General features: G+C 37.9%; 1 protein-coding gene across 21 annotated transcripts in view; it reads right to left on the reverse strand.

Moving 5' to 3' along the window:
* Mbs (Myosin binding subunit) overlaps positions 1-13,557 on the reverse strand; it is a 93,622-nt gene that overhangs the window by 39,782 nt on the left and 40,283 nt on the right. For 4 of the 21 annotated variants that reach the window (XM_089727335.1, XM_028179752.2, XM_028179760.2 and 1 more), the window contains exons 7-13: positions 9,917-10,084; positions 9,087-9,162; positions 6,751-6,915; positions 5,696-5,803; positions 3,492-3,587; positions 2,507-2,735; positions 1,854-1,988 (exon numbers count right to left, since the gene is read on the reverse strand). In XM_089727335.1, the coding sequence (XP_089583461.1) occupies positions 1,854-1,988; positions 2,507-2,735; positions 3,492-3,587; positions 5,696-5,803; positions 6,751-6,915; positions 9,087-9,162; positions 9,917-10,084 (977 nt within the window). Of the gene's footprint in view, positions 1-1,853; positions 1,989-2,506; positions 2,736-3,491; positions 3,588-5,695; positions 5,804-6,750; positions 6,916-8,445; positions 8,539-9,086; positions 9,163-9,916; positions 10,085-13,557 lie in introns of all 21 variants that reach the window. The other 17 variants (XM_089727391.1, XM_089727382.1, XM_089727387.1 and 14 more) reach the window with 10 other exon arrangements.

Consider the following 13,557-nt stretch of genomic DNA (forward strand, 5'->3'; position numbering starts at 1 on the left):
ATGCCGCGCTTTGTTGAAGCGGTACGCGGGAAAAAAATATCGGGAAATTATTTTTTCGGATGAAAAAATTTTTACCGTAGAAGAGAGCTACAAAAAAAAAAATTATAAGGTGTACGCACACAGTAGTGAAGAAGCGAGCAACCGTATTCCGCGTGTCCAACGAGGTCATTTTCTATCCTCGCTCATGGTATGGGTCGGAGTTTCTTATTGGGGCTTAACAGAGGTACATTTTTGTGAGAAAGGTGTAAAAACGAATGCAGTTGTGTATCAAAATACAGTCCTGACGAACCTTGTGGTACCTGTTTCTCATACCATGTTCAATAACAGGCACTGGGTATTCCAACAGAATTCGGCGCCAGTTCATAGAGCGAAGAGCACACAAGACTGGCTGGCGGCGCGTGAAATCGACTTCATCCGGCACGAAGACTGGCCCTCCTCCAGTCCAGATTTGAATCCGTTAGATTACAAGATATGGCAACACTTGGAGGAAAAGGCGTGCTCAAAGCCTCATCCCAATTTGGAGTCACTCAAGACATCCTTGATTAAGGCAGCCGCCGATATTGACATGGACCTCGTTCGTGCTGCGATAGACCACGCAGATTGAAGGCCTGTATTCAAAATCACGGAGGTCATTTTGAATAAACTTTAGTGTCATAAGAATCTATGTTTTATTAAGTTCATTTTGGTATATGAATGGTTACATAATGAATAAACTTGTTTCAATTATTTTACATTAAACATGTGACAGAATTTATGACCTGACTATGTATTTTACAAATAAATTTAGAAGGTTGAATGTTTTATGATATTCTATCTCTAATCAAACAAAAATTCGAGTATCATTGATTCAAAAGCTATTACGAGCAACTAAAACTAATTTATCAGCACAACACAAAACCAGGTTACTGAATGAAAACCTAAAGGTATTTACATCCGTTCACGTCATCAAATAACGCATGCTGACCCTCTCTGCAGGATAATGTTTTGACCCGAAAAATCCAAATCGGTCGTGGTATTGAATTATCAAGCCAAAAAAGAAGTAATTTCAGTTCAAACATGTCCTTTGAGTCAAATAAAAGATAAATTCTTGTTTTTTTGTTGCTTCCTTCGTAATGTACATTTCTTAAATATAGCTGTTTACTCTGAGTTTTTTTGATTTTTCAAAACAAAATTTTTTGTAGGGGACTTTTCTTTTAAAATCAATATACATATTAAAAGGTAAGTTTTTTTCAAAAAGGGATAGGGTAAAAAAAATGTACTTGTAATTTCAATACCACGAGTAAAGAAATTTTATCACTTTTACGAATATTTCCAAAACATTTATCACACCATGCGCGTTCTCCGAAGGCTGCCGCGTGACGATCAAGCGAGACTGTCTGGCGAATTTTATGAACCGATTTATAAACATTAAACGCATTCGAATTTAGTTACAATGTGACAAAATTACGATACAGCTACGGACAGTGTTAATGTGTTGAAAATATAATGTGCATAATATAAAACACACAACTTCGAAGGAACTTTACAGAGGTGAAATAACAAAAGCTATATTTAAAAGTGTCATCGAAGTGAAAACTGAATAAATAGCCTTTAATAATGGTAGTCTGTAAAGGTTTTTTTTTTCGAAGTTAAAATTGGTGTACATTTATGATTTAGACACATTAAATTTTTTAAGGACTTTGCTAATGGGGTTACCGCGATGAGTTTAAAATGTAGAATATCATTTAAAACATGTAAACTGAACGGTATTATTTTCGCATTATTTACATTTCGAAAACTCTTTAATTCAATAATAGTTTAGTTAGTTTAATTAAAAACTATATCGCTTGATCGTGTGCGGCGAGCTTAAGGACCTTGTTCGTGGGGTCGAGCCGTAGCCGCCACGACGGGCGTCTCTCGCTGTTAGCCGCGATCGTAGCTGTAGCTGTTGCCGTAGCGCAAGCAAGCGCTAACGTCACAGCGACGTCGCCGGCTAGTGGGCCGCGAGCCTAGCCGACAACACCCCAACATAATATATACACATCAGCCGACCATCAGCCCACTGTTGTCCGGCCGCTGAGACGATGCGTTTCTGACTAGTCCTTACCGAGCGGACGATGTAACTTTGAGGTGGCGTTAAATTTGAAATTTATAAATATTTTCTTATTATTTTTAATGTTATTTTACGCAATTTCGAAGATGAATCAATCGCATTACCCCAACGGCCAGACAATAAACATTGTAATGTAGTGGCGGGATCTTTACAAAATGCTTACAAGGGTAGTTAAAACAAATGTATCATTCAAGACTAAGCATATTTTAATTTACTTTAAATGAACTTATATACAAGTATGAGTCTAGTTTACATTCTATACATTCTGCTATGTTTACAGCACTTAATGTATTTTAAATGAAGACTGATATTCGAAATACTATACTAGATAACGTAAATTTAACCATCACCTATTAGTAATTTTAAAATTATAACGTACTGTAGGTAGGGGTGTATCGTAAAAAAAAACCTTACCGATCCGTTGTCTGTGGTCGCCGGAGTTGGAGTTTCATCCTTTTTGACGTTAGTCGGAGTGGAACTCTCCGTAGTGCCGTTGCTGGATTTCTTTTTGACAAGCTGTTCGGCTGATTTAATCTCATCGAGGGTAACGCCCTGGGTGGAACGTCGAGTCTCGCGGACCCGTTTCGCGTGAGCCTTCCTTTGCGTTTCGCTCTCCTCGTCGCGGACCGGGGGCACGAACGATCTAAGCACCACATCAGAGGAGGGGGTTCACAATCGACGAAAACGTAACGTAAAGCCAAAAAAAAAAGCTGAAACCGATCATTGTTAACAAAAAAAAAAAAAACTAATTTTCTAGTACATGCGGATTACGGGATCAACTGTGACTGTGACATCATACTGACATGCGCGAAATAAAATCGTATCGTAAACAAAGCATCTTCAAACGAAACTAAAAGGAAACAAAAAAAAAAAAAACAACAAAAAAAAATTACACACCAAAAAATCTAAAGCTTGAACATTCGAACGCAGAAATGTTTTTAATTTCTTTCGAAACGGAAACAGCAGTGTGCTTAGTGCGAGTTTTTTAACGTTCTCGATAGCGTAAAAGTTAGCTCATATTTGTATGGAATGGGATCGTTTGCGTACGTTTGCCGCTAGGGGCGCTGTTCCAACTGCATACAAAACTGGCTTAACTTTTACGCTATCGAGAACGTTAAGAAACTCGCACTAAGCACACAGTTCCAATGTTCAAGACGGTGTTCACAGCTTGGGGTCAAAAAGGGATAGTAAAACATTTCATTCATAGTATTATGAGTAAGAAAAGTGACGCAATAACGTTAACGCTATATGAATTAAAAATGACGGAAACAATTTCACTAGCGTTTCAAGCGATTATTTACGTTGACAATAAATCAAAGTTTATTGAATGACATTATGTTGTTAAGTTTCGACCACAAAAAGCGAACGTTTCCATCAAAACGACTGTGTTTTTATATACTTGAAGAAGTTCTTGAATATGTTGCCTGGCGACAGCTTCGTGGGCGTTGTAGACGTCGGCGTCGCATTGTTACTGTTCGACTCTACCGTCTCCGCGCTGTCACATACACGCTACTATTATACTTTTACTCTTTTATCGTTACATAAAATATGTTCAACACTAAAAATTTACCCTCGCTTGATTACAGACAGATTAATATCTCTAGTCTTTTTTTTTTTATTGCTTCGATGGGTGGACGAGCTCACAGCCAACCTGGTTTTAAGTGGTTACTGGAGCCCATAGACATCTACAACGTAAATGCGCCGCCCACCTTGAGACATAAGTTCTAAGGTCTCAAGTATAGTTACAGCGGCTGTCCCGCCCTTCAAACCGAAACGCATTACTGCTTCACGGCAGAAATAGGCAGGGTGATGGTACCTACCCGCGCGGACTCACAAGAGGTACCACCTCCTACCACCAGTACAAGAGGTCCTACCACCAGTATTCGTGAAAATAATATTCCCTTTGTGTTACGTTCCCTTGAAATCTTCGACTACGATTGTCTTTCTTCTAATACATGCTATAGAGATGCTAATGAGGGTAGATATTACAATTTTTCCCTTGCGTCATAAAAATGTTTCGCTTTTACATCTAATGTACCATTATTGTTCTTAAGTGTCTTATTTACTTTGCTATTTACGTGTTCATTTTTGTATTTGTTTAATACTGTTTCTGTTGTTTTGAGTTTATTTTTATAATGAGCACACATGAATATTTGCGTTTGTCTGTCACTGCACGAACGCGGGTTGATTGCATCGGTCGAATCGCTGGGAGCGAACATAATCTATGAGCCTTATGTTTTTGTTTCATAATGTAATATATATGGTGGTTTGATAAAATAGACTTAAGCTCCCGACGATACCCGGATTATTCCTTCGGAAAGAGAAATGCACCTATACTGGAAATAAAAAATATAGGACTATAAGAACCGAAAAACTATAGAAATCGGTTGCCTGTTAATCTGTTGTGGCAGGACCGTTATCTCCATTCACTGATAATAGCATAGACGTTCATAATTTATCTAATAAAGTAAAATAGGACAATACATTGGATTTATTTTTAATCGTTTTAATCGTGAAGGGAATGGTTTGAACATCCAAAACGTAGACGATCGGAAACACGATTAGTCTTAATTTGCTTAAATTTATTCAGACCGTTTTGAATTTACATTTGCTTTGCTCAGATAGACCAACTAAAGCCCCAAATATTACATCGAAACGCCATTTAATTTGATTACTTAACGTATTTCGAGATCTAACACTAAAAATTGCCAAAACTTAAACCAGAATAATCAAGTATCAATCAATATTATCGTTTGAACATAATTTTTTAAACAACTTTCTCAAGCACATTTATTTTTAATGTACCGTTGTAATTAAAATATAAATGTGACTTGCAGTGTAACTGTCTACATTGTAATAAGAATGCTACATCGACATTTAAATAATACTTGAGACCTTAGAACTCATATCTCAAGGTAGGTCGCGGCATTTACGTTGTAAATGTTTATGGGTTCCGGTAACCAATTAACGCTAGGTGGGCTGTGAGCTCGTCCCACCCATCTATGCAATAAAAATGTGGAACGCATGCGAATAAACAAACAAACAAGACTGCAGAATCGATCGAGTTCAGAGATCGCTTCAATGTTCGTTCTCAAGATATAAATCGTCTTATCGCATTAAAAGTGTACAATTTCCAAAAATATTCGAAATTGAGTTAATATGCGGAATAATTTGGTATCACCAGTATTTTTCTCATAGATACAATCAAAAGAGCGTTGTTTAGTTTTAGTTTTTTTTTTTTTTTAGTTTACTTATGTTTTGACTATTATTAACAAAATTAATACATAATTTTATCTTACTGTAAAAGACTGATAACGTAACTGGTAAAAAATTAAAAATAAATGTTGCATAGATGATTAATTTTAAAAATATCACATGTTAAACCTTTAAAACGCTCTCCTGTAAAATTAGTAATTTTTGAGATTATACAGTTTTAATGCGAGAAGACGATATAAGGGGACTTGCGTAGAAAGAACTCGTTCGTATTCTACACACTGGTACAATACAACAATAAGTGGGTCGTCTACGTAATTGTTCTATAAAACTACGTAATTACTCTATAAAAATATTTATGGCCAAAAAAAATAACGTATGACGTCATACCTCCTGACCGGCGCCTGGGAGTTCGTTGTCGCGTTGTTGGCGTTGCTTGTCGCGCTCAGCGCAATTCTCGCGTTATTTTCTTTGTCCCTTCTTTCCGCTGGACTTATTCTGTTTTGGTATGCAACGTTAACTTTACATAAATCGACATTATTTATTTATATAAAATAAATAAAAAAAACAAAAAACAACTTTTAATTGGATTGGAATGTTTTTTTTGCTACAATATTTTGAATAGGCATTTCAAAACTGTACTATAAAAGTATTTACAGTAAAACATTTATATACAAACAAACAAATACACGAAGCGCACAATTAGTTGGTTGAACGTTGATTGAAAAAGCTGATATAGCGATAACATTAATTAAAATGACAAAAACGTGTGAAATACATCGATTGATTAATCTCTCATCTCGTTTTGAAATTAAGTAGTTTTATTAAGTAATGTAAGTTAAAATGGTCAGAGTCGTTTCAAAGCGTTTCCAGTTTTACTCTTATCATTAATATTTGTTAAACACTCGAGAAGATAAAAATCAATAGTATCCTACAACTAAACACCGGAACTATTTTTAGACTTTTTTAAAATATATAGAAGTCTATATGTATAAAAATGAATTGCTGTTCGTTAGTCTCGCTAAAACTCGAGAACGGCTGGACCGATTTGGCGAATTTTGGTCTTAAATTATTTGTGGAAGTTCAGAGAAAGTTTAAAAGGTAGATAAATATAAAAATGCTCAGAATTAAATAAAAATAACAATTTTGTTTTTCCTTTGACGTGTCCCCCGTCGGACGGATTCCTTTTGTTTGTTTTAAGTTTATTTTATACAAAAGCTTAGGTCTTTTATTTATCGATTGAGGCACTACGAATTCTGCCGGGTCAGCTAGTAAACTATAGATTTTTTTATCGTAGGACAAGGGGTCCAGCGTCAGTTATAGCATTAAAACAAACTTACAATACAAATATTGACGGTGTACAATAATTGTTAACACAATCGCGATTTGAATGAGTGCGACTGGAAACAGTTTGAAACGTCCGTGGACAAGACCGAACAGGTCACCTTGTTTGCACGTCCTCGTTAGTATTAGCGTTTTCGCTATTGTTAGGTTCCAACGCTTTTTTCTTTAGTTCGATGGCCGCCAGGGTCGACTGCGGCAGCGGCGGTATCGACGGGCAGGAGGAGGCCTTGATACGAGCTGTGACGTCACGATATCTCTGCGAGAAGCTAGACGGGGACACACAACGGACGCTCAACAGAGGGCCGTGCGACGATGTGTTGCTGATCGTATTACCTCCGGACTTATAATTTATTGTATATTACGGTAAATCAGTCACATATACGTGCTTATATTAATACGCTTTTATTAGCTTCAGACGTATGTATGTAACGGAATCTTTGAACATGATTTTGAGCCCCTTCAAAACGTCGGATTAACTCGAAATTTTGTATACTTATTAAGGACCGATGACAATTCAAAATTAAAAAAAAAAATTAAAAAATTGAAATTCAACTAAAAAATGAAAAATAAATAATAGTTTAAAATAACTAATAAAATACGCTTTTATAGAAAATCCAACAAAAAATATAAAATTAAATTTGAATTAAAAATAGTGTAAGAGAAAAGGATTTTATTGTAAATAAAATGTGGGGTGCATGTTATCTGTAGTTATAAATATTTTATGAACAGATATGAGGAGAAAGGTTATTTTGATAATATCCTGAAAAGCACCCACGTTTTTTACAACAAAATCATTTATTCTTACACTATTTATAATTGAAATTTATTAAAATTTATTTTCTATTTTTTAGTTGGATTTTCTATAAAAGCGTATTTTGTTAGATTTTTAAACTATTATTATTATTTATTAATGCCTTGTAGGGTGACCAGCGTACAGCTCAGCAAATGGTGAGTGCTTACTGTCGCCTGTAGACGTTAGCAAAACCAGGGACAGAGCCAAACCGCCGCCTTGACGACTTGTAAATAAAATTATAAGGTGCTGTGATTCGGTGTCTGATCAAAGCATTATTCTGTATTTTTGTTGGTTTTTTTTGGTATTTAAAAGTTTTACGGTTGAATATAAATTATATTGAGTTTTATGTCGCTGCGTTTAAAAATACCGACCTACCCGTTCGCGAGTTAGACGTTGTCGTAAACGATAATAGTTTCTAATTTCTACACAATTAGGACGTATCTGCCAAAACATGCAACGTAACAATTCATACAGGGTCATGGAACGTCAACTGTATTTCTGATACGTTTCCCTTCACCGAAAAGTTTTTTTATGATTATACGAGTAAATAATTATGTTAACGACCAATGAAACAAAGAAACCAAATTAATATTATCTTTTTGACGTGATAATGTCTTATAAATCGATGAACAGCGCCTGCACGCACGAAAAAGTGTCACGTTCCGCCAGAGCCTGAGCGTGCAAGCGAGAGCGCGGAACAAACGATAGAGGCACGATCAGACTAAGTGTTAATTTTTCGAAAAAAATTTAAATTAACTCCTTCTTTGTACTATACAAAATAATGATAATTCCGTGATAATCGATCAATTAAATTCATAAAAGTCTGCAATTTTTCATCAATATTTCTTTATGACGTTATCACGTAAAAGTATCGTCCGTAAACCGATTTTACAGATGTTTTTTTTTTTGCTAGAGTACATTCAGCAACACATCCCTTCACCTAACAGGACACGGTACAGACGTGGACAAACGTTACAACAACAAACGTATTATCAGAACTAACTCGTTACACCGAGACTCCGATATATCGGCTGCGACTTTGCATTTATTTTCGTAAAGGCTCGCTAAATAGCTGACAATGTTGTTTTTCGTTCTTCTGAAACGATTCGTTTTAATTCGTATTAAGTTAGCTTATTGTTATTTAATAATAATAAAAATAATAAAATGTTTAGTTTTGCTTTTGTTCGATGCTGGCATTTAAATACGATTCACATATTTATTTACAGGTTGTGTCAAGAACATTTGTACTTTCCAAGCATAATAATATACAACATTGACAGCAACGCGAATGAAATGTTAACCATCAAAAAGCACATTGGATATGTTCAAACACTGTGTACGTTATATACGTTTAAGTGCCAACAGTGAATGTATGCAAAAGTCATAAGATTAATTAAGAATACAGACGAACAAAAAAATAGTTAATTTTTTTAATTTTTTTTCAATGTAAATGATAGCAATCTCCAATAACTATAAAACAACCCTATTTTAATGACTTATGCATACATAAAAAACAAAACGATAACAAAGAGTGAATCTTTGTACATAATGATTTCGTTATCATAATTTCGTGCCAATGAAAAATGGTTTTTATTATACCCTTCGAACGTATGATATTTAAACGAAAAGCAACGTTCGACTTACGTCTTGTCGTTTTCGAAGCTGTGCGTCCTCCTCAGTATCGTGTCGTCGACATTGTTCACGGCCGGTTTGTTTTCTTCTGTAAATTAAAAATTACATTTAATATGTTTGTTTGCCTTAAACAAAACGGCCCTTTACAAAACTTATAATTTGAAGTCATTAAATTATAATACGCTTCCTTTTTAATTTCGTTTTGACAACTATTTAGATGTGAATATTGAATTTATTGAAGAAGAAAAAAACGCAAGATTATTTAACTCGAGAACACGTGCAAGATGGATTTCTGCATATTTAAAGTTTACGTTTTCACACTCACAGAATCCTTAAGAGAGAACCTCACATCTGCATGACTGCTCTGGGCTAAGAGTGACAAGGATAGATTTATAAGTGCAGACTATTCAAACATTGTCACGAAATTTAGGCAAGTGGTGCTCGGATAGTGACACACAAGAAACCTGTAATTTTTGGCTATGAAAAGCTCCGTAAAATTACACATTTTTTTGCTTAGATAGATGGACAAGCTCACGGCCCACTTGATCTTAAGTGGTTACCGAAGCCCATAGACATCTACAACGTAAATGCCGCCACCCAGCTTGAGATATGCCCGATCCTTCAAACCGAAACTAATTACTGCTTCACGGCAGAAATAGGCAGGCTGATGATACCTACCATGTAATATTTAATTGACAGATCATTCGTTGAATGTACTCGAAGTTATTGAAACGCGTTTACGACTGACCCGACGTATCATTCCCAAAAGACGGTTTAGTCCGATATACAGAGCAGCATAGAAAACGTTAGCGTCTGCGGTTAATAATGAATGTTAAACTCACTGGCTGAGTCTTGTTGCCTGTTCCTAAACGAGGCAGATCTACGCCACGAGGGCGCCTCATCGTTCTGTGCCTGTTGATCCGCCATCTCTGTGCTTTCGGGGGACGGAGCCCGGCCCTTTGGTGGCTTCTCGGCCTTCTTAGCCATGATCTCGGGCGGCGGCGGTTTGTCTGTACACCGGTTAATGTCGAATGATGAACGTTAAGACGCTAAATGATGTTTTAAAGGCACGTTACTCACCCCGAGCGTTTGTTTGGACCCCCATAAAAGAAATATCGTTTCCAAAAAATCAATCATAGTAAGTATTTTAGAATATTTTTCATCTTAAACATTTATGTGTTGGAGTTAATGGATATAGAAACTCCTTATCAAAAACATATACATAGAAAGAAGTGACAAGAGTTGTCATAATAAGAAGAAGTGAAGAAATGTCTGACACTTCGTTAAGTACAATAAAAATAAGAAAACTGTGATTTCGATAATATATTCTAAAACATCGACGTAACTAATAATAATATATAAAAGTGTGTTAGTAGGTATATTATTTCGTAACTGCCTGCACTCTGCGTTTTGAAGATTGGACTCTGTGCTACCAAGAACTTTAAATTATATCAGGTTACGGACCCGCACTACGAAAATGGAAGGTATCACAGGAAAGCTTCAGATCGGCCTCCTAGATGGAAAAAATTGGGACACCTGGAAATACAAAGCCTTATGCTTACTACGCACCGTACCGTCGGCCCTAGAAGTAGTTGAAGGATCGTTCCAGGAGCCTACTCGTCCACCTACCGGATGCGGCGATGCTGAATTGGCGGCTTATCAACAACAAAAAGATAATTTTGATAAAGCTGATGCCAGCGCTATCCTAATACTTACCACCAATATGCAAGAAGACACACTTCGAAAAGTTATGCGGTTCACTAAAGTACGTGATGTCTGGTTAGAGCTCCACAGGCTGTTCGACGGAACAAATGCGGACAAAACCTACAACCTGTGTATGAGTTTCTTCAGCTTTAAGAGGGATCAAGCAGACGACATAGCCACTCACATGTCAAAATTAAAGAACATCTGGACTGAACTGAATCAAGAACTCAAGAAGGACAGTAACCAAGAGCTACCCGAACTGCTACTTGTTTGTAAGATACTGGACACGCTTGATGATTCATACTTCAGCTTCAGAAGTAGTTGGCTCCTACTGCCCAAATCCAACCGTACTGTAGAAAACCTAACTAGTCATCTCTGCGCATTTGAAAGGGCACTGCAAGGTAACAACGTACCTTCGCATCATTCGGAAGCCCTGGTTTCGAATACGGAAAAGAAGAAGGACAAGAAGCTTAAATTCAACTACTGCCTAGGTATTGGCCACAGAGTACGCAACTGTCAAAAATGGATCCGTGACGGTAGACCTCCTAAGAGCCTAAATCCGACCCAGACAGCAACGCCTTCTACTTCAAAGACCGCTAATTTGTTACTCATGTCTTTAGAAGATAACGAAATCTTCACAGTTTCACGGGACAACGAGAACTGGTACATAGATAATGGTGCAACAAGCCACGTCACCAACAGAGCTGATATTTTCCAAACCTACGAACATTTCAATGAGAACTACACTGTTACAACGGCCGCTGGTAATGAAGTCCGTGCCAAAGGCAAAGGAACAGTACAGCTCAGAGGATATGTTAACGGGAAACAAATCGACATCAGCCTGCAAGACGTCTGGTACGTTCCGGCCATAAGCAAGAACCTCTTCTCCGTACTCGCACTTCACGATCGAGTCCCGAATAGCACCTTTTCATCCAGGACAACTGAATGCAACGTCATTGTCAACGGGAAAGTATGCTTAATAGGGAAGAGACAAAAACAAGGTGGCTTATATCGACTGGAAGTAAAACCCGTACTACCAGAAAAACCACCCGAAGTCTTTGCAACTACAGCAACGATGCAACTGTACCACGAGAGACTCGCTCACCAAAATAAAAGACACGTAAGAGCGACGATCCAACGGGAACTAGGTCTAATCCTGCCGATGGATAAAGAGACCTGTGAAGGCTGCATCTTTGGAAAGGCGCATCGACTCAAATTCGGTACAAGAACCCGAGCTACCGCGCCCGGAGAAATCGTACACACCGACGTTTGCGGACCGTTTCAACCTAGCTTCTCAAACTATAAGTACTACGTTCTGTTCAAAGACGACTTTACTGGCTACCGTATGGTGTACTTCATACGCAAGAAGTCCGAGGTCAAAGACAAGTTAGTTTTGATGATCGCTCAAACTAAAACAGTCGGACACACCATAAAATGCCTTCTAAGTGACAACGGCGGTGAATTTGACAACGCGTCCATAAAAAATGTTTTAGACACACATGGAATAGCACAGCGACTCGTCACCCCGTATACACCTGAACAAAACGGAGTAAGCGAAAGGGAGAACAGAACCCTAGTTGAGACAGCAAGATCAATGATGTACGCTCATGAGCCATTACCGCAAGTGCTATGGGCAGAGCTCATTAATACCGCCGCATACATACTGAACAGAACAGGTCCCACAAGTTCAGATAAATCTCCGCATGAACTTTGGTATGGAAAGAAACCTATTATTAAACATCTCCGAATAATAGGCTCAATCGCATATGTCCATATTCCAAAGCAGAAGCGTAGAAAACTCGACAAAAAGGCGATAAAAGGTCGACTTATCGGGTACGACGAAGATTGCTACCGTATCTGGGTCACAGACGGAAAACACTCGACGCTCGTCCGCTCTCGTGACGTAATCTTCGATGAGAAACCTCTTCCCATCTGTAATAGTGAAATTCCTAAAACAGAAGTTGAGACAAGAGAATATCCGATTACCATAACGCCAAACACGAACTCAGAAAGAGAAGTTGCAATTCCAGAGCAAACACACGTTCACGAGGGAGATACAACTACCGAAACAAACTCCAACGACCATGATCATGTTCTCGAGGGAGAAGAATCGGATCAAGTCCTCTACGAAGACCATGACCAGGAAGACGAAACGACAGTTCCAGAAGAATTATTTTATGATGCTGAACCACCGCCAACCGGCTATAATCTTAGAGATCGCTCACTGATTCGACGTCCTGAGAGACTAAGAGATTACGTCTGTATCACTGAAACATTCCCAAATAATTTCGCAGACGCTATGAAAAGGGACGATCGCGAAGAATGGCAAAGGGCAATGGGTAGCGAATTGAAATCCTTCGAAGACCTGAACGTTTGGACGCCGTGTGCATTGCCAAAAGGACGAAAAGCACTTCCCTGCAAATGGGTTTTACGGATCAAACGAAATCCAGATGGCACGATCGACAAATACAAGGCTCGACTTGTCGTAAAAGGGTACAGACAAAGGAAAGGAGTAGACTATGACCAGACCTTCAGTCCTGTCGCACGCCTGACTACTGTACGAGCACTACTCAGTGTTAGCGCGCATGAAAACTTACATCTGGTCCAATTCGACGTTTGCACAGCCTTTCTGAACGGAAAGCTCGAGGAAGAAATATACGTTCAACCGCCAGAAGGGTGTAACCTCACGGAAGGAACGTCTACCGTTTTCAAGCTTAACCGTAGCCTGTACGGACTTAAACAAGCACCAAGGTGCTGGAACTCGTGCTTTCAAGAGATC

Source organism: Bombyx mandarina, chromosome 01 (genome assembly GCF_030267445.1).
Source record: "Bombyx mandarina strain Sakado chromosome 01, ASM3026744v2".
NCBI lineage: Eukaryota > Metazoa > Arthropoda > Insecta > Lepidoptera > Bombycidae > Bombyx > Bombyx mandarina.